The sequence below is a fragment of the Thermobia domestica genome, chromosome 6, assembly GCF_964235325.1.
Source record: "Thermobia domestica chromosome 6, izTheDome1.hap1.1, whole genome shotgun sequence".
In the NCBI taxonomy this organism is placed as follows: domain Eukaryota; kingdom Metazoa; phylum Arthropoda; class Insecta; order Zygentoma; family Lepismatidae; genus Thermobia; species Thermobia domestica.
In genome coordinates, this window is record NC_137459.1 from 245044635 (window position 1) to 245067161 (window position 22527).

The 22527-nt window shown below is 34.0% G+C and overlaps 1 protein-coding gene across 1 annotated transcript in view; it reads right to left on the reverse strand.

Annotated features, from left to right (window-relative positions):
* lbk (leucine-rich repeats and immunoglobulin-like domains protein lambik) overlaps nucleotides 1-22527 on the reverse strand; it is an 81125-nt gene that overhangs the window by 24242 nt on the left and 34356 nt on the right. Inside the window, exons 6-12 of the mRNA XM_081762709.1 lie at nucleotides 18539-18682; nucleotides 16801-16944; nucleotides 13416-13559; nucleotides 9495-9638; nucleotides 6346-6734; nucleotides 4724-5038; nucleotides 1439-1720 (exon numbers count right to left, since the gene is read on the reverse strand). Coding sequence (XP_081618835.1) covers nucleotides 1439-1720; nucleotides 4724-5038; nucleotides 6346-6734; nucleotides 9495-9638; nucleotides 13416-13559; nucleotides 16801-16944; nucleotides 18539-18682 — 1562 coding nt within the window. The remainder of the gene's footprint in view (nucleotides 1-1438; nucleotides 1721-4723; nucleotides 5039-6345; nucleotides 6735-9494; nucleotides 9639-13415; nucleotides 13560-16800; nucleotides 16945-18538; nucleotides 18683-22527) is intronic.

A 22527-nucleotide genomic window follows, 5' to 3' on the forward strand; every position in this document is an offset into this window, starting at 1 on the left:
GTATCATTTTCCATTAAACGGCAAGTTCTAACGTATAATTACAAGCATAATTAACATAAAATTACGGAAACCTTCCTAGTGCACGTCACAACAGCGCTGACAGCACAGTAAACATATCATCGCGATTTCATCCCATATGTAACAAGCACCTTTTTTATCTACGATTCGTTCCGTTTTTTGTATGAGTTGATTTGATTTTGAGTTTAACGTCCCGTTCAGCAGCGAGGCTGTATGAGGTGTGGACCTACTGATAAACATGGAATCCGAACCACACGAGCTCCCGCCGGGAATCAAACCCGGGCCTCCCACGCCAAAGGCGCGTACACTAACCGCTTAGTCACGATGGAGCTCCGTTTTTTATATGACACACCCAGTACAACTATAGAATGAATGAAAAAATGAGATTACAGTATATGGAAATTAAATGTGAAAATCCTCCCCCCCCAAAAAAAAACTTCTGGTTGTGACTGGATAATCCTACGTAAGGATGGAAGTATTATGAGAAAGATGAAACTCAAAAGAAACTGGATTGGCAGATTTTTCTGAATATGATTGTACTTGACAGCTCATATCTTATGCATGAGCCACTCACATATATCCATCATCTCTTTTGAACAAGAAATCTCGTAACTCAAATATTTTCAACAGGAAGAATTTTCTCTCATGGCAACAATGAGTATTTTAAACACAACGCTCGTGTATGTTTACAGTTATAAGATTAAAACGATATATAAAAATACGAACCAATACCTGATCAACTTGTCATTTCTTTTGTTGTATCTTCAAATAAGAAATCAAGTTTACTGATCCCGAGAAAATATATGACTTGCAGTTATGTTTTTTTCCTAAATTTAATTTAATGTTTATTTTTTGTACAATGTTAGTTTTGTTTGGAGCCCATTTTATTGTTCGCATCGTTAATCTACCCATTTATCAAGAATACAGAATAAATCGTTCACTTCTTGAAACTTGCATTAAGGCTGGTATGTGATAGGTTATTTGGTTTCAATTTATTTGAAAAAGAGCGGAACTCAATTCAATATTTACATATCCATAATGTCACAGGTCTTCATCTAATGAGTTGAAAAAAAGTCCAGGATTCCAATATGTGTTGTTCTAGCAGATAAAAACATATAAACCCACCTACAGCCTTCAATGAGTTAAATTACGCTTCAGGAAAATAGATAAAGAATTCCTAGTTTGGAGGGAAATCAAACGTCGGCCTCTACATTGTAGGGTAGGGTGGATGCTGTGTCACTACAAGATACATGAGCGATTTTCTGTATGCTAGGCATTTCTACAGCCGTAACAAATCAAATTAACTTCTCATTATTTGTGAAGACACTCATATGTTTTGAAGACATACTATTTCTTAAACAATGCATCAAATTATTAGCAACCTACTAGTTGTATTACTAATATTTGATGAAATACATACCAAGGACAGTCAAAGATGCATTTGTGACAACAACACCTGCTGCATTTGAAGCCGTGCAACTGTAAATACCCATATCTACAGCTTTCACCTTCACAATAAAGAAGACATCATCTGTTGGCATTACATGCATACGTCTCTCCTTGGCTGCTGGGAAGTCACTGCCTCCATCTTTCTGCCACGCAATCTCCGGATGAGGATGACCACTGGCGGCACATTCAAGTCGAGCAGGCTGTCCAGCTTTTACCGTTATATTTTCAGGAGTTTTCGTAAATGTCGGATAAGCTAAAAAAAAAAAAAAAAAAAAGAAAGAAATTGTGAGATCAAATTAAACTATAATACATAACAAATATTATAACAAAATGACTGTTAAATCTGTGAGCTTAAACTTGCACACAAGACCTTCAGCTCTCATTCATCTAAATAACACAAAGAGAAAGAAGTCCCAAAGTATCAAGTTTCGTGACTGTAAATACAGAAAATAATAATAATAATAATAATAATAATAATAATAATAATAATAATAATAATAATAATAATAATAATAATAATAATATTATTATTATTATATTATTATTATTATTATTATTATTATTATTATTATTATTATTATTATTATTTTCATCTATATACAGCATATTGATTTAGTGCAAGTATTACTTTTAAACCTACAAGTCCAAAATGTCGTGCCTTTTTGTCTACCGGTTCAAAATATGTGTATTAATAGTAGTAAAGGAGTGATAGTGGCTCAGTGGTAGAGCGCTCATTTCTGGTGAGTAAAGTCCCTAGTTCAATCCCAGTTCGCGCCAAGTGGGCTTTGTGTTGGACAAACAACGTGTACATGAGTTTTTCGGGGTTCTCCGTTTCCTTCCACCATTTAGTTCATTATCATCACTATCTTCCTTCTCCCATAGCACTGGGGCACAATCGAGGGACGTTAAACTGAAATAAATACACAGTAATAGAAAAACTATATATGCAATGACTTTCGTATGCTTTGTTCCCTGTTTTACACTATTGATCAGTTCCATGGAGCAAAAATGTAAGGACAGATGAACAATGGTCACTCTGAAATTCCAATAGTGACATTAGTAGAGGTTTGATTGAAATCTGCTCGGTTGTTTTTGAGCTATTCTTGGCTTAACGTACTCCGGCCAGTAACGTACAATAATAATATACTCCGGCCAGTAGTTCTGAAATTACTGAAGTATACTAGCAGAAATGATGTTCTTTGTCGGTGCGAAAAACGGTAAAATTAGTGTAAGTGAATAAGATGCTTGTATGCCGCACATAAAGCTAATCCTTTATGTCTCATTTCGTACCTTTGTATTTAAGATACATGTCTATGTAATAAGTTATTTGTACAATTGTTCAACGTTTTATTACAGTGGAACGAAAACCTGAAGCTGATTAGTTTCACTGAGTCAAAAGTAGCCTATAACAAAATGAAAATGAAATGAAATATTTCAGTTTAATGTCCCATGATTATGAACTTTAGGCTAAGGGAGACGATGATTAAGGCAAGTGAATGATAATGGAAAACTGATGGAATGAGAAAGTGGGAGAAAACGGGAGTACCCTGAGAAAACCCACGGACACGATGTTACCCACAACAACTTACTTGGTCGGGCTCGAACCAGGGATCCCACGCACCAGAGGTAAGTGCTCTAGCACTGAGCGAGCTGAGGTTTCAATAAGAGTGTTGAAGGTTTCATTAGATGCAGCAGAATAGTTTTTAAGCCAATGACATTCATCTATGTTAAATGAGATATCTTTGGTTTTGAACTTCATTTAATCAACACATATTAGAGACGTTTCCCTCATGTACAGTTTCAGAAGCTCAAAACCTTAATCCCCTTCCCTCATAACCACAAAATAACAAACAAATCATAGCAACAACTAATCTTTTCGCCGGCGCAACCTATCCGTTAATGAGCCCTTCAATATTGCTTTACATCCGAAATTTTCCGAAGCAACTGAAACTCCTTAAAAAGCCATAGAACATTCAAAGCTCTTTCCATCCAACATGGGCGCGAACGTGGTTCTCTGTTTTCTCGTTAAATTTTCAAGGTTGTACAGTTAAGAATATCTTTTTTCTTCTTTTCTCTCTCTCTCTCTCTCTCTCTCTCTGTGTGTGTGTGTGTGTGTGTTAGACCTGTTGTTTAATTTTCAGAGAAAAGAAAAATGACGGTATGGAAGTCCACAACCTACACACATAAGCACCAGAAATGTCGAACACACATATTAACACAGGAAACTGTTAGCTTCACCGACTGCCCTGCGACCCATCATAAATAATTCACACGAAAAGTTTGGTGATACTCTAAGCCACTTATGGCGCAACGGCAATGGGTGCAAGTGGACGCAAAGATGGCATAAAGACTACACGAACAGTAACTGAAAAAGTATCATAAATAAGTAAAATAATTTTTATTTCTGAAACTCGGCGACAGCAAATTGTGCAGTTTACAATTACGTAGATAGTTTATTCTATTTCCCCTATGCTTTTTGAATTTAGTTAATTTGTTGCCACTATAATAGTAACATTAGCCTCTCACACTTCTAGCTTTGTCATGAGATTCATAGTGACATTAAGTGTCATCTGCCTATCGGCCTTTTGATGCTGCCCATACTGAGAACGCTGTGCTAATGAAGCATGATTTCAACGTACACGATTTTCCATCCCTGACCTTAATAATGGCAACAATTATATGTTCATGTTTCGAAGTTTAAGTTTTGAATGGATGGTCGGGTTTGAAAGTAGTTATCTGCATTTCATTGTTACTTAATTTCTTAAATAAAAATAAACTCTGGCCAAAGCAAACACTTGCTATTAGTAATCTCCAGTTTCAGCAATATATCACTATCGTCATCTGACACACTATCAGACAGTGTATCTAATAAAGGTAATTATACAGTAACGAAACTGTGTTACAGATTATTATCTATTAGTTGCTTTGGTTAGACCTGATTTTTATTTGTTATATGTAATTCCGATGTTGGAATGTGTAATACTTAATTTCATATAGAAAAAACTGTATGAAAGAAATTTTATTAAAGAAAATACATTTGTGAACGCGACTGTAAGGTAGTGGATACAACTGAATGTAAGATTATTAACAGCAACAAAAATAGAACGAATCGTTTAAAATGAGCATCATTTTTGTTTAGTACTGTACAGTCCGGAACTCAAACACAAGAAACCAACAGAGAGAAAGTTATTAAATAATTAAAATAATACTTTCTAGGTACATTTATTTCTAACAAAGAAAATAATCACATACTTACTATGTACTGTAATGTTGGCTTTTCGGGAGTACGTCGTTCCAAAGTTATTTGATACAACACACTGGTATTTTCCAGCATCATTGTAGGAAATGTTGAAAAGCTGAAGCTCAGATGCTTCCTCTATTCCTTTTCCATCTGGGCTAACTTGAGAGTATCTAATACTAGGAGCTTTTAAATTAATATTGTCCTTCTTCCACATAAAAATCATTCGAACTTGCGAAGTCGACGCTGCCTTACACATAAGCGTTACATTGTCGCCTTTTAAGACTATTTGTGTCTTCGGTTCTTCCGTTATGTGGGGTTTCGGAAAATCATCTATAAAGTACATATCGTGCTTAGGATACAAAATTGAATACATTAAAATATACAAACTAACACTATTAACGTAATTTTACGATACTCTCTGAAACCTGACACAACGGCAATCCTTTACACTTATACAATGGAAAGCAGGGAAAAGATTACTAATATAACAATTAATCAACATTACTGATTTTTATTTTTCAGACCATTGTAATATAAGGAAAACATCTGTCACCTAAAACAAGATTATTCTTTAAATGAATTCAGGAGCAATCTCATACTTTATATTGAACACAGCAAATGTTTCCTTTGAGCCGAATATCTTGAACACACTGGCCAAATAACAGACGTACCAACATGTCTGCACTTATTAGTGAATCATACGTGTAATAATAGAATACTCACAATTTTTATTCGCTGTAATTTATTATTGATATTTCTGATATTTATTGTACACAATTTAACTAATTTATAGTAAGTATAAAAATTTTCTTTATTACACTAATATCTATAAAAATAACCAAATATCATTATACATTATTTTTCAACTTAAGGCAGTACCTCACATTTCTGGTGCTGCAAGAACGCAAGCAAGGGGATATAACGAAATAACCGTCAGTGATTTTCAATTTTCACCTAAAAATCAAGCAATGCATGATTCGCACGTGCTTGAAATGATGTTAAGATGAAAGTAGTGTGCGATTTCATGGCCTAGTACATAAAATCTGTCTCACGTTATAAATGTTCTTCAATGGTACTGGCGAATACATACAAAAAGAGTCTATAATTTGCAGCTAAAACATATTAAATCTGCTTCCACTTTTACTTTCTTTCGTTGTAGCTACGTGCATTTCTGGATACGGACGTTCGTAATGTCCCTGCTATATTTACATCTATTAACGAATGGTAGAATCGACACAGGAACTTATTCTAATACAAGAACTGTTAATTTATTTATTTGCCCAATATTCTTACTACTTTCCTTTTAGACAAAGAATAGTTTATATTGAATACTGAATTCTGACAATGTTTTCAAAATATATTTTCAGCTTTTCATACCCACTACACAATCAACAGTAACATTACTGGGAAAGACAAACCTACTAATTATCAATTAATACCCAACTGTTTCACACGTAATACTAATAGTCTTTCTCTTAATCACGCATACCACATTTGAAAATGTTCTTTACTCTTTGTAGTAAGAAGTTAAAGTCGTCAATCGAAAAAACTTATTAAAATCAGTCAATCAATTTTCTATTACGTTTATTTTGTATCACCAACACTTATAAAAAATTCACCAAAGTGCTACTACTTACCACAAGTAAAATTCACTAATGGTACTTCTGTTACCGCTCTACCTTTCAACCACTCAGGATGGGCACATTTAGCAATTACAGTTTCTGTAAATCCAGACGTCTTCAGCCATTCAGGAAACCACTTCAAATTACAATCACACAGTAAACTCGATGTATTAATGTGTAGTTCAACAAGCTCAGTCATTGCGGTGAAAGCATTTTCCTGGGCCGAAGAAATGCTATTATTGCTTAAATTTAATCGCTTCAGTTTCTTTAGTCCAACGAAAGCTCTTTCGTTAATGGATTTAATTAAATTGGAGGCTAATCCAAATTTCGTCAAGCGATTTAAACCAATGAAAGCACCATTTACATCTTCTATGGTCCAAGAAATCTCATTGTCATTCATTTCTCTGAAGAGAAAGAAATTTTTGTTACTTTAAACAAAAAGGCAACTGTAATTGGAATAATGGGTTGAAATAAAATAATAAGGACTATTAAAAATAGAACAAAGTTGTCAATTATTGTTTGTTGTAAAATCACTCTTATAAGCTTTCATTTTACGTTGAAAATAGCCTTCTTAGCACCCAAGATTATGAACATAACTATTCAACTAAAATAATGGAATATTTACCCTTCTTTAGAAAACACTGAACTTATTATGGTGGTGAGGAGGATTGTTTAAATGAACAAGAAGGTATAAGCACCATTGGTCTTTTATACAAAACTGGGCGCATGGTATCTCAGTGGTAGAACACTTACTTCTAGTGCGTGGGTCCCTAGTTCGATCCCCTGCCAACTAAGTTTGTGGTGGACAAAATCTGTCCGTGGGTTTTCTCGGGGTACTTCAGTTTCCTCTCGCATTCTCATTCCACCAATTCTTCCATCACCGTCCACTTGCCTTAGCCTAATGGGCGTAACTGTGAGACGTTAGATTCAACGATTTCATTTATTTTCTTTTACATAAAACTACGCATTTTATTATTTCAACAGATCTCAATCTATTAAGAAATTTTCTTTTTATCGGATACTATTTTCAATCATTTCTGTGATTGTCATGCAACTACAACATTTCTCTTCTACAACACAGACGGGCTTACATTGTGATTTGCATCCCCGATTAAAGTAAGCTTTGAATCAATGTAAGCCAAGAAACTTTGTAAATATTTTCTTGCTCCTTTACGCGTGGAGTTTTTATGAAACCATATTCACTGACAAAATTGGATGTAGTAGACAAACTAACACTACACCACTTAATTTAATCTTGTTCATTTACTCTTTTTCATTTCCTCCTTCCTACCGATGTTTAATAATGCAGTAAATGTTACTGTACTGTATCTGTTGACAGTAACTTTTAGATTAACAAAAAAAAAAAAAAAAAAAAAAATGCCTATGAAGAAATACTATATGCGCAACTAAAAGAAAGAAGCATCATTTTTAATAATGTGAACCTAAAAACTAGTCAGAATATAAACTGAAACACATTTAAAAAGAAAACAGGTAATCTAAAAACAAAGAAAGAAGAAGAAAAAGCTTTTACAGGAAGTGATGGATATATCCTACTCCTAGTACCTCATTCACATATTCAATCTTTTTCTCAAGCTACGGACTACTGTCTTGATCATGTGGTGATAATTCTTAGCAAATTTGTGTTATATTTCTTTCAAGAACCCACTAGTCATTAGGATTATTGTAGACCCTTTCTTTCAAATATACCCACAGTAAATATTCGACCGGAACAAATAATAATAACAATAATCAACGATATTAAACCGTTTCTAACAAATATGTCCCGTGTTTTTAGTAAGACAATACAGTAAAGTGTATACTGCATTTTATGTAAGAAGTCATGTATTGCGTACGTCCATGTCTCATTTCCAGTGGACGAGCGATAACGAGATTTCTGTGCAAATTAAGAATACTTACGTTGCAAGTACTAAAATATTCAGTGTTTAAACTAGATTACCTTCCAACTTTGATGTAATGCGCTCCTTGTTTCTTCAAAATTAAGCACATACCAAATACTACCTTGTTTTCAACATTATGTTCAGGCTATAAGTCACAAAATTCATTTGCACATTTATGGATGAATTAATGTAAACATATGTTCCCCTACTATGGAAATATACTGTTAAAAGGAACACTTTCAATTTCCCATTTTCAAATCCCGAAATTAAAGTACAATTTCATCAGGGAAATTTGGATTCAACAGCTGCCCGTTGTCCAACAACTGTTACCCATGTAACAACCTATAAAATAATATACAATCTTGATCTATATTTTTCTGTTACGGAAGAGAAGATATTTTTAGCGCAAGTAAGGGTTTATGTTTTGGTTTTACGTATTTGTAAGTCTATTAAAGTGCACTGTACTAATACGGAAAAACACCAGTCTATAAATCATCAGTTTTCTTGTTAACTGTAGTGACTGTCAGGATATTCTCGTTTGGTCCTTTTATTTTACCAAGCACAAGAAGTTGATATACGAGTATATTCCTTTCAAGACGCAAACAAAGTGGATACGAGATGCCAGCAGCCAAACCACGATTATTACTATATATGGACCTGATTTATATCTCATGCAAGCGCGTAAGGACACTGAGTTGCTACTAGGATGCTAACGATATACGCGTTGATGTTCCTCACAAAATAAATAAATAAATAATTGCAATGTCTCAATATACAAGAACAATAAAAACAGAACAAATTACAATATTAACATTCTGAGATGGTGCTAAGTACAAAATTTTAGGATTTAAATATTTGTTCATATGCATATAACCAGTTTTGTATCGTTCCATCTAATGCACAGTTTTGTTTTGAAATCACAAACCACAGTTCGAAAACGAAATGTTTTGCTAGTTAGTTGTAAAGTGAAAGCTGTAATCTAGAAAATTGAGAAACATTTAAGTCGTCTAGTTCCAAAACCGGTTAATTAAAAAATGGGTGAAAATTCCTCGAAATTGTTAGTTCTACAATGTGTAGAAGTTTTATAACCAGAAAAGCTTTCTTTCCATTCTCGAGCTGAAATTCAAAGCCAGAGGATTTTTTTTTTCTTTCTTTTGCTCTTCATAAAAAGTCACTGTCTGCAAGAAACCGGTTTTTGAACTAGACGTCTGAGATATAAACTAAGAACATGTAACTGGAGTTCTGATTAATAAACATTTTACTTACAACACATCCAATGAGGGTGTACCACTGAAAGCACCTTCCACGATGTATGAAATTTTATTGCTATCCAGAAACAGTTTCTGCAGTTTTGAAAGACAGCTGAAAGTACCTTCCTCAATGGATTGGAGCTGATTATTTGAAAGATCCCTGTGGATAAAATAAATCGCGTTGTTGTATGTTCAAGCAATTTTTTATATGTGGGATCGATACGAGCAGTAGGTTACACTGTCAGTGATACATTAAAAGACTTTCCATGCACCCTTAACATAATATCAAACTGAAGTAATTTGCAAGTGAATCAATTACCTGAACCACCCACTTGTTTGAATTACAAGTGAATTACAACTGAGATTTATATTTAAAAAAAAAAAAAAAAACTAATTGCTATCTGGGAATTTAATGCCATACAGCAAACTGATCCAGAAGCAAATGAATTGCGTAAAATCTTAGTAATCTTACTTGAACGATTTTACTTTCTTCCAGGGTGGATTGATTTAAATCAGTCTGATTTAAATCACTTGATTTTTTAAATAAAAATCGTTGATTTAAATCGAATTCCGAAATAAATTAATTTAAAGTGAAAATAAGTAAAATCTAGTTTCTGTTCTGTTATTTCGATTATGGAAGTTAATAATCATAATACATGTAACGAACCAAATTTTAGATTTGTTCCGTTACAGAAAAATAAACTCTGACATCACTTTAAGTAGCTCCGTCCTGGAGAAATAAGAAAAATGTTCAATTTAATATATTATGTCAGAGATTATTTATGCTAAGAAATATCATAAGATGACTTTTTGTTTAATGTAAAATTTTAAATATTCATACCATACTATATTGTATCTATACAATTTATTAATTATTATAATTGAACGTATGTAATACGCTGAATGTTTACAAAATAGTCTTATAAAATTTATATCGTTAATTAGAATGATAACAAATACACAATATGTTTAATATGTATTGATTTCGATAGAATGTAAATCGGAAATCTTACGTTAAGGAGGAGAAAAAAGTAGAACAAGATAGATTGTCGTCGAATATGTTATATATACATAGTTACAAATTAAGTATTACTGTTTCCAGTGATTTGGTAATATTATAGGAGATATAGATGTGTTGTAAAAGCTAATTCAAGTTCATTAAGAGTCTTTCTATAACAATTTTGAAGTTGTTGCGAAAAATTTAAAGTATAATTTTGTAATGTGTACTATAGAAAATATGTACAACTGAAACAAGTTCAGGGTCAACTCAAATGATTCGATCTCACCTTACAATATGCTATAATCCTTCTTTTATCATTTTAATGTTCGGTACCGAGTAATTTATTGAGCCAATTATATTTAATCCGCCTGAAAATTACTGATGATGACGATATGTTTGATAGTTATTCTACTATAATCTGTTTATTGACAAAGTATGAGTAAATGTGCCTGATAAATTCGCATCTGTACATAACTAGGTAAATGGATAGTTAATATAGTCATGGTGATACTATGGAGGGAAACCGCCTTGTGAATGGGTAGTTCGAGCGAAGTAAATGCCGAACCCTCTTATATGTAATTATAAGTGCGTTGAATCCTTCATGAATAATCACGCTTGTGGCGCCAGTGATAAATGTAACCTGTGTTGCTAATGTGAAATCCTAGATGCTTTAATGATGTATGGTATTTCTCATACGCTCTAGTCTCCATTGTCTGTATAGTTGTCGTCCTCAGTTTAAGGTAAGATTATTTGTTCCTTGAAGTTTGAAATTACGTCAGTCACAATCGGTTGTTTATATATATATATATAAAGTATCAAAAGAAGGAAAGAAAAGTATGAAGCCAGTGATTACCGTTATCATTCAGGAAACCACATTAAGGGAATCTGGAAAAGCGATATCCTGAACATTAAAAATTTAGAGTCTACATTTCATCATCATTCGAAGACGTAATGCGTGAAGTTGTGGCATACAATGAGACTCAAATGTACAGTATAGTATGAAAACGTGTCATGCAGAGGACGATTAAGGAAAATCCCGTTTTGAAGAGATAACGGAGCAATCCTGCTTTCTTCTTTTCGTAGCATTTTGTTTGTGTTTTAAAATCGTTAACTATTCCAACGGGGAAATCACCATCGACATTTAAGATGAAAATTCTTTTTTGTGCGTGTCTGTTTGTTCCCAGATAATAGGGCGTATTTAGGGGGATTCTCTCCATTTTTTTTTTTTTTTTTTTTTTTTAATTTTATAACTTTCGGCGAAATTTATGTATTTCATGCCGCAAGCTAGTTCTGAGTTTTTAAAAATAAGCCCCTGCCAAATATCAGTAACTTTTGTGAAAAAAGTGTCATTTTGATAAACGTTGCTGTAATTTTTCGTTAATGCTTAACCTTTTAAATTATATCACCTATTTTTATGTGATAGTTTAGAATCTTCATTATTCGACTAAAAAAGTACCAATAAGGCTTTTTACTTCGTTTTCTTCAAGACTGGAGGCATTTTAGAACATGTTACAAATGCTTTCACGCCTTTCTGCGTTGAGACATAGTATGTGATGACGTCATAAATTTAAAAAGATATTTTTGTTATGCGTATTATTATTATTATTTGGCGGGTTACAGTTTGCATTCAGAAGACTGAAATTTTGCACATTCGTTCAGTGCAACCCTTAATAATTTTCAATGTTTTCAGATCTCTGCATGGAAACAGCGGGGCTCAGAGGAGCCAAATTTTTAAAATAAAAGGATATTTTTAACAAAAAATAAGCTTTTTTCGTGATTTTCCCGTCTCAGATGGAGACATATGAATGATACCGTTTGAAAGGCTGTTCTATTCTGAAGAAAATTATGTACGTACTATGCTCCTAGGATAAATAGGATTTCTCAGGAAACTGTTACCTGAGATCCTGTTTTATACGGGAATCTGGGGTATTTGGGGAATATTATTTTTCGCGGACTTACTCTTGCACCTACAAGATTGAAATTTTGCACATTTACTCAGTACACCCCTCAGTATTTTTCAGATTTGTTTCAGATCTCTGCCTTAAAACAGGTGGAGGGGTCCATATGTAAAAATTTTTAAAAAAAGATATTTTTAACAGAATATTCCTTTTTTCGTGATTTACCCGCCCCAAATACATGATGGAGACATTTGAAGGGTACCGTTTGAAAATTTGTTTTATTCTGAAGAAAATAATGTACAAATCATGATCCTAGGATAAATAGGGGTGTCTGAGGAAATTTTTATATTACATCCGGGTCATCTGGGGCATTGTGGGAATGTTCTTAGCTCATTGTTAAATAGTTTCCTCACCCTTACTACTCAAGATAGAAGCTTGAAATTTTGTACACATTTAGTACACCCCTTAATATTTCCCAGTTGATTTTGAGATCCGTGCGTTAACACAAGAGAATCCAGAGGGGATCAAAATTAAAAAAAAAGTTTAAAAAAATGCCGATTACTCTCAAAATTTCCCGCTTCAGGGACATGATAGGGAAATGTGAATGTTACCGATTTAAAAGCTGTTCTATTCTAAAGAGAGTGGTGTATGTACCATGATCCTAGAATAAATAGGGATGGTGCTGTAGCTGCTTGACTGAAAGTCTATAATTTACCTTTAGAAAGAGCCATAATTTAAAAGGATTAAGAAACATTACTTGGGATTGATATAGGTTAACAATTGGGGATAATTCAAAATTCAACCCCAATACTTTCACTTAAATGGCATAATTAGCATTTAATACTAATTCCTAATGCTTTTTCTGCAGTTTGCAACTTGTATTATACGAGGAAAAAGATTTGATTTAAATAAAAAAAAGAAACAAAAATATTTAAAAAAAAAAAAATCATGATTTTTTTCCACCCTGCTTTCTTCTTTGCAGTAATGCTTTCTTAAAACACAATTCTCTCAATTATTGCAACTACGTTTTATTACTTACAGTTCGACTAACTGCTGACAAAACTCCCATCCATCTTGTTCAATTGTATAAATACGGTTGTGGCTTAGGGACAAATGTTGCAAAGAATTCAAACCATACAGCCAGCCTTTTGTCACTGCTGTTATATTGTTATGATCCAATTGCCTGTTCAAAGTAGGAGAGTAAGAAAATATATCAGACGAAAATAATAACTAGACTAAACAATAGAAAATATAAATTCGTACTCTAAGATATTATCTTAGCAACGTAACACTCACCAAACACTTGCGAATTTAACGTTAACTAAAGTATAAATTTCAAGTGTCAAAGATATTCTCTTTCAACAAAGGTAAAATTGCCGATGACAAACTGATATCAGTAGAACGATTTGTTGATATTATCTCAATTTCTTAAGAGTGAATGGACATAATTCCAGCTTTCAAGTACTAAAACTACTTTTTCAAGTCGCTTTTCAGAATACTGTACTTGGGTTTCTTCTTTTGTTAGAGGACAAAAAACAACAACAACAAAATGTTTAATAAGCGTCTTCTGGTTCACGGACGGAGTGACGTGACCAAAGCCCCAACATGGGCTGAAATATTAAAGGTGTAGTTTCTTAAATGAAGTGCAATAGCATCGGTTGCAAGGTGAGTTTTTTCTTTGCATTAAATATGTACCCCAGATCGATAAACATGATATACAGTAAAAAGTGTTTGGTAATTGAAGACTTGATTTTCACACCGACATCTTGAGTGCGGTGCTGTAACTCATCGTTGAGGTAACAATAAAAGGTATCAGAAAATTTTCTTGATCTACATCTTCAAAATAATAAAAATCGATGTAGGATCTCAACAGAAGTTGTCCGACACCATTGACAAATACCTTGACACTCAAAATATCGGCATATGTGTTTATTGCATTAAACATGGATCGAGTTATATTTATTTCTAACAGAACTGATTTCAAGTTTAGCTTAAATACTGCAAATTGAGAATAAAAACGTAATTAAAAGAACTAAAACTGAGGGTACGCCTATCCCTTCCCCGATTTACGTATGTGTGTAGAAAAAAGATATTTCATTGAAATTACTGTTCTTCTATATGATTTTTGTATTTTTGTAACGATATTACTCAATATCGATGCTAAATATCTTTCTTTTTTTATTTGAATGTACAGCAACAGACTTCAAATGAACCATACCGACAAACTGTAAGAGGTGATTCCTCACATCAAAATAAGAGAAAAGTGCATAGTTTGAGAGCTATGTCTGTCCAAAATCGTGGGAAAGCTAAATTTCAACACGTGCTATTTCGAATTCGAAAAACCGTGCATTGCGGTCCATATTACCGTTAAAGAAGTCACACATACGCAATCCAAAAATTCACATTTCATCAATATGCAATGGGTGTGCAGCGGATTCTCTGAAAGGTATAGCTCTGATTTCAAGGTGGGTCCAAAGTATGCAAAAAGATAAGCCTTGACAACAGTTAACACGGAATATTTCGGTGGGAAGCGGCTTCGGCAGTATCAATCTCTCGTGTTCGGAATAATAACGCGTGCTATGATGTTTTGTTTCACGGTTATAAGTGAAAACAACATGAAATATAACATGACAAAATATATCGAAGCATGCATTATTCAGAACACAAGAAACCATGGTGCTGGAGGTTCCTTAACACTTCCGTCTTTCCATCGCAGCATTCCGTGTTCTTCAACGTTGTCAAGGCTTACCTTCTGCCTACTTTGGACCCACCTAGAAATCACAACATATGTGGAAATTATACCTTGTAGGGAATCTGCTGCACACCCATTGTACGTTGACGGAACATGAATTTTTGGATTGAGTATGTCTGACTTTCTTTACGCTGATATGGCCCGCAATGCATGGTTTCTTGAATTCAAAATAGCGCGTGCTGAAATTTAGTTTCTTCCACGATTTTGGACAGCCCTAGCTCCCTAGAAGTCCATATGAACTATTTCTCTTATTCTGATGTAAGGAATCGCCTCTTACAGTTTGTCGGTATAGTTCATGAACACTCTTTATTTATATATATATATATATATATATATATATATATATGTGTAGGGTGGACCATTTATCTTTATACGTCCTTGTAACTTAAACTAGTATATACAAAACTCTGTAATTTCGTACCACAGGACATGGTTTGGTATACTCTGCAATACAACCAGATTAACAGTGATACCAATTTAACGTTTATTATTTTTCAAATAGCACTACACCAGTTTATTATATATTTCAAAACTACATGTAAAACGAAAACTTACATTACCGCACTTATTATCGAGTGTTGCAAACTAAGGATGCTACAGTACAAGCATAGAAAAAAAAGTCTAATTTTAGAGGATACTACAACAGAAATAACACAAGTAAACGGATGGGTTAATGCACATCCAAAGTACCTTAATGTCGAATGTCAAAAGTACCGTCACCATATGAAGTATTTTGAACAAGTACATGTACAAACAAAGTTAAAAGGAATTGAACATTTGACTTTTTTCAAAGTACTTTATTTCGAAAAAGTGTTGATAAGTATCGTGTCCAATACCGTAAATGATTTTCAGTAGACATAAATATCATAATCTGTTTACAGCAACTTGATATTTCAAGCCATTCCGGAGATATGAAAAAAAGTTAAATTATATATATTGCTTAAAACTGCGTACTTGTGAATACTTTTTGAAACAATTTTTGATTTACTTTGGTTCTATAACATTATAAAAACATCTTTTGGTAGGTGTAATTACAAGTTCTCGAAATTAAATCATTGAAGTTGTGTTGCAAACTTTACCAATGTTTAATATGAAATTGTTGAAAATGGCATTATAAACTTCACATTATTGTAAAGGATCTATGAAATTGGATGAAGTATTCATCCAAGCAGTTTTTCGAAACAAAGCCTTTTGGAAAACGTCAAATTTCCAATACTTTGTATCTTGGTTCCTGTTTACTCGAAATCCCCCATATTATGATCATAGCATTACACATTAAAATACTTTGCACGTGCATTGCTCCTGACTCACTTGCATTATTACTGCTGTAGAAGCCACTAAAATTTGGATGTTTGTAGTGTTGTACCGTCCTTAGTTTCTAACACTAAATAACAAATGTGCTATTGTATGTTTTCGTTAACATGAGGATTTAAAACGTGTCATGAACTGACGTAATGACATTTGAAAAAATATAAATTTATGTTGAGTTGACAACACTGTTATCCTGGTGGTGTCACAGAATATATTGAACAATATCTCCCACTGATTTGCATGGTTCAATATTTCAGCGTTTTTTGTATATCATTTTACAAGTTACAACGGCGTATCAAGATAAATGGTCCACTCTGTATATATTAATAATTTTTCACGAAAGTCACTCATTTATACTTACAAAATGGTCATATTTTTTAGTCCCCAAAAAGCACCATCTCGTAACGCTTCTATGCCATTTCTTCTTAGTTTTAAAACATTAAGTCCATCTAGGCCATTAAAAGTTAATCCTTCAATCTCCGTAAACTGGTTCCTGTTTAATTCCCTGTAATATCAAGTTATACACATTTAAAAGCAATGCGAAATTGGACATCTTACAAAAATGTTTTTAAATTATAAGCATTGCATACTGATCATAGTTACATAAACAAATGCAAAAACAGCAATAACTCTCCAGTATATAAACAAGTGAAACTTGTTTCATATCGTGAAACTACGATAGACGTTGATATGGCTTCATATGGGTTGATAGGTTGATTTGGAGTTTCGCGTCCATTTAGCAGCGAGGCTATATGAGACGTGGGCCGGGCCTACAGCTTAAGGTGTAACCCAAAAACCCAAACTACACGAGGTCCCACCGGGTACAGAATCCGGGTTTACCGTATCAAAGGCGCGTATAGCAGTATATCCACAAGGAAGTTATACAAATAATGGGGAGCGAATATTGAAAGAGGAAGATTTCCCTCTTTCAAGACCTCCTTGCTAGTGCGTGCGCCCACGAACACAATGTTGTCTACTATAATCTCACATAGACTGAAATCGAAACATGTACTGCTGACACCAAAGGTGCGTGCCATACGTCTAAGGCACTATGGCCATTAAAGACACTGAAGCAATAGTTTTACTATTGACTGTACAGCCGCCAGCAAAGTTACGTGTCCGCCAATAGGATTTCTTTTCCCACGAACTTCAGTGTGTGAGAATCAACTTAAGTACAATTTACTGTAAACTGAAGAAAATTATGTACTCTTTAAATTATAATAGCACATATTCTTTAAAGTAATTGACAAAATAAGTTGTACATGTGGACACGCACTTTTTCTGGCGGTTGCCTACGTAAAACAATAACTATGTTGGTTGACTATTCTTCAAGTGATAAGGAATTTCGAATAAATGAACTTGAGATTATTGCAGATCCTCTGCAAAGTCCTTAAACAGACATTTAACGGTAAAATCATCAATGATTTCAGATACACAACTTAGCACATATACCGAAAGTATCAAAGTCCATTGCCATAGACCAACTACGTTAAGACTTGACAAAAAAAGATGGTTTTCAATCTAAAATGGTGGATTTTTAATCGCATCAACCGTCTGGTCTCCACACTGGTAAACTGATATATGTTAAATGAGAAAGCAACGTTTCCAGTTGAGCACTGTTCGAAAGCAACGCAAGAGTACGCAAAAATGACACGGGGACTTCACCGTGTTATCTGAGGGAACTTAAAATACCTCAAATCCCTTTACTCAACAATGCTGTCTTGTTGTTAGGGTGAGATCCCAAAGAAACTGCCTGTTTAACTGATATTACATTCTCATTTGACATAGAGCACCTTACCAATATGGGGCCCAATCGTCTAGTGCATTTGGAGGAATTCTGATATTTCGATTGAAAACGACATATTTTCAACTTTATTTCTTTGCATTTTGTTTTTTCGTATCTTTACACATAACGGAGTTTGTCTATAGTCCCGGACTTTTGATACACCCGGTATATATATCAAGCTTTTGTAATCATGTTTATTCAGGCAGTTAGTCTTTGGCAAACAAGACAATTATAATTAAATAACTTTGGAAATATTTACCTATATCATTAGATGTAACATTAAACAAAAAGTACAAATATATGTAGTACTTACAGTGCTCTCAACTCCTTCAAATGTCTAAATACATCCTTTGGAAAGTTGGAAAGCTGGTTTCTATTGAGCTTCAACTCTATTAGTGATGTCAAATTATCCAAACTTCCCTTCTCGATGTTAATGATACGATTGCTTATCAAATTCCTGAAAATGAAAGTAAATATCATGTAGATTATCGCGATACTGGTATGTGCCAAGCACTCGAGAACGTTTCTTAAATTGAACTTTTCATGATGCCAAATACACCTGCCATTTGATATTTTCGTAGCGCATAAACAACTTATCTGCCACGTTTCTCAAATGGTATTTCGTAAGTAAATTAGAAACTGGATCGCAAGTGCGACACGAAGCACAGGCCACAGGTTTCAATTTTTCTTTTCTTTTTCCTGGCGCTACCGTTCTTAAGTTCAGCTAACACTATGCTCTAACTTTCCATATAGTACCATTTAGGCCACGAAAACTCCATACTATTAGGAATACTTTTATTATTCCTTCCACAGTTTCTGATTTTTTTTTCTTTTTTTTTTTTAAGTTTTTGCAGATAAGTCCGGCTTTCTGATCATTTCCCTTCGTCAATGACGAACTTTTTCAAATTTCAATTTCACCTTTTCATATTCTTTTCATAACAACGGCTAACACACGGCCTTGTAGCTTTTTTTTTTTTTTTTTTTTTTTTTTAGCATTTTGGTCTTTATTTCACATCGATCGTAATAAGGGCCTGAGAAACTTCAGGTTCGGCAACTCCTTCCGACACCACAAAATGGCGCATCTTCGAAAACAAATATGGCTGCCACTCGAATTAAACTAATGATTGTTTTTGAACTAATAACATAGTAAGGTAGCTGCACAAAAAATACAAACTGTCGAGCAAACATAGCTTGACACTGATTGATTTACCTGACATTGATTTACCAAGTCGATACAACATATTACTGTAGAAACACACAAATATTAATGTTCAAATCAAAACATGATTATGGCCCTTGTACTAATAATAAACAACAAAGCATGTTCATATTCAATATCATTACTAGTGCTGTACAAATCGATTATCGGAAAATCGATTTACGGTTTCAGTTTTAAATTCAAAATTTGATATTTGATTTTCTATTTTCACTGCGCAAACGTTAACAAGATAAATGTGAGTAGAAACACACAGAAATAGTGCACTCTCGTGTCTGAACGAGTTTAATTTGTGGCGCGTTCCTTGTACGAAAGGCGGAACGGTGCTCACCTCCAGCGCGTGTGAGCCCTGGTTTGCATTCCGAGGTCGGTATATTAGAACATAATGACTACGGATGCCAAATGAATCTACACCACACATCAGATTGTACTTGCTTAAGTAAAGACACTTTCAGAATACGTCACCCCTCAAAAAAGACCAGAAATCTGTTTGAACACGGATCGCTTGGTTGATAATCACATACTTATTCCTACTTCGCAACGAGAAATAGAAATTCCTTGCAGATAGACACTTGTTTTGCCATCTGCCGCGCAACGTTATAATATCGTCATAATTTTACTGTTATACCGCCAAAACGAGGCCGCGGAGGTTAAATGTCATATGATACTTTCGTCCCTCTTTTATCTCTAGCATCACTCTGTTTGAGCAAGCGCACGAATTTTAGAACACCCGATGCAGATCAACCTAGGTACATAATAGTACTCCATCACAACTGAACTACAGTCGCTCAATACAAAATTAGTGTCTGAGTTATTTTTCACTTAGCAAACCGCGTTAAATACGAATAACCCTTCAAAATTTTAATGACCCCTTAATGTCCCCTAGAAGGAATTCTAGCTACCCTACTGTTTGTAAGATTGTTTTGTTCTATACGTAAAATACGGCAAAATTATTTTTTAAAAGAAAATGTCAGCTGTTAATTTAACGATTCAATTGTTCCTTTCTTCACATGAACCAGCTTACACGAATATAGAAGGAATAAATTAGAAAGATGGTTCTAGAAAATATTTACGTAGTTATTCTACACTGGTACAAAATTACAGTTCCATAGATTCGGTTTTCCCAGAGTTGAATGAGTTTTGCATATGTTATGCATAAACGCATTTGCATTATCTAAAAGATGCACCAAAATCGCACTCCCACCAGTCTATTGGCTAGCGTGTGCGCCTTTGGTGTACGCGGTCATGCGTTCGATTACCGATGGCGATAGCGTGCTGCAAGAAGAAATTTACCCACTTTGTATTCCCTTTCGTTCTTTCTATCAATCATTCTGAATATCCGTAAGTTAGTATTAACCAGTAATTCAGAAGTATTAACCAGAAATATATTCAATGTTATAACAATCGTCGGCACAAGTGATGTTATTAGTGAATATCTAAATTACTCGGTTATTCATTTTGTGCGAGATAGGTAGATTTTAAAGTTTCATATTAGTAGCAAACTTGATTTCATCTCCTCCCCAATTATTAACATGCAAGTAATGTTTAAAAGGTAGAAGTCATTTACATATCAAAACAACTACCACAGTTCACATTGTACAATGCACAATATCTTGCAGTTAGCTAGATTAGGCGAGGCCCTTAAATGCAGAACAGCAAAGGAATGACTGAATGGACGGCGAACCTGATCATCAATATATCATAAATTATAAGTAGATGTATTATACACTTTATGTATAATACGTCTTTGTTGAAATCGAAAGATCTAGTAGGCTGATTTGTTTTGTTTTAATGGCGTTACTCATTCATGGCTCTGAGGATTGAGCCTGGTTCCTCGGGGAAAGAAGGCCTCGCAGAAGCAATTGAGGAACCACATAAGTATATAAATCAATTCAAGTGGATCCGTTGTTACGCCTTTTAACGACGAGATCAAATTTCAACTGTTATTCTTCAAAATAACTATAATATCGAGGGGGCTACAAATACCCTTCTGCACTGTAGCTAATTCATTGTTTGTGGAACCCAAAAATACCCTCCTGTGCCGGAGCCCCGAAGATATTTACTACAGCGCTGAGTATGTTACGCACTGCTCAAAATGAGCCATATACTCCGTTATGGCATTCTCCGAATTCACTTCTTTTCATTTAATTTTCATATCGGCATCTCTCATAGTAACATTGTACATGTAAAGTTTTTAATTGGACGGTACGATTGACAATTGATATGCAATATGTATATATAGGCTACCGGCACTAACGTTTGACGTTTAGTGTTTTGAGTACTGGTTATATGGAATGTTTCGAAAACAAGGGAGTGGTAATCTTAAAGAAATAGAAAGAAAGGGAATATCGTTTCTCCTAATTCCAGCACCCTTATTTGCGTGAAATACTTTTGTAATGGAGAGACGATCAAAATCCCCAGTAATTAAAAAATAAAATGAAATCTTTAAGTTTTACGTCCTACTGTTATGCCGGCTAGTCTAAAGGAGACGGTGATGATGAGAAATAAATGGAAATGGTGGAATGAGGAAAGTGGGAGGAAACGGAAAAATCTCGAGAAAACCCACGCACACGGTGTTTGTCCACTACAAAGTTCACTTGGCGCAAGCTGGGATCAAAACATGGACTCCATGCATCAGAGGTGAACGTTCTACCACTGAGATCAATAGTGATTATTTCTAAACCGAAATTCAATTTCAATTTTTATAACAGATATTTTATTTCAAAAACAGAATATTTGTTTGTTTTCAAAACCAAAACTGAAAATCGATTTTCAGATATTCGATCTTTAAAATAACCGAAAATGACCTGAAATGTGAATAGCACTAATGATCACTCTCCATTTTGAAATAATTAAATTAAAATTATACAGCATGAGTTCCAATTAAATCGTCACAATAGTTTTAAAACAAGTTAATAATATATATTGGCAGCAGACCGTGAAGCTAGCGACAAATATTACCGTGGCTATTAACTATTAGGAATTACCATGACGCACTACCATGTTTATCTTTTATAACGATTAAAAGGAATTGTGACCTGTTGTTTAATTCAAACTGAAAAGAAAAAAAATCGATGTGATAAATC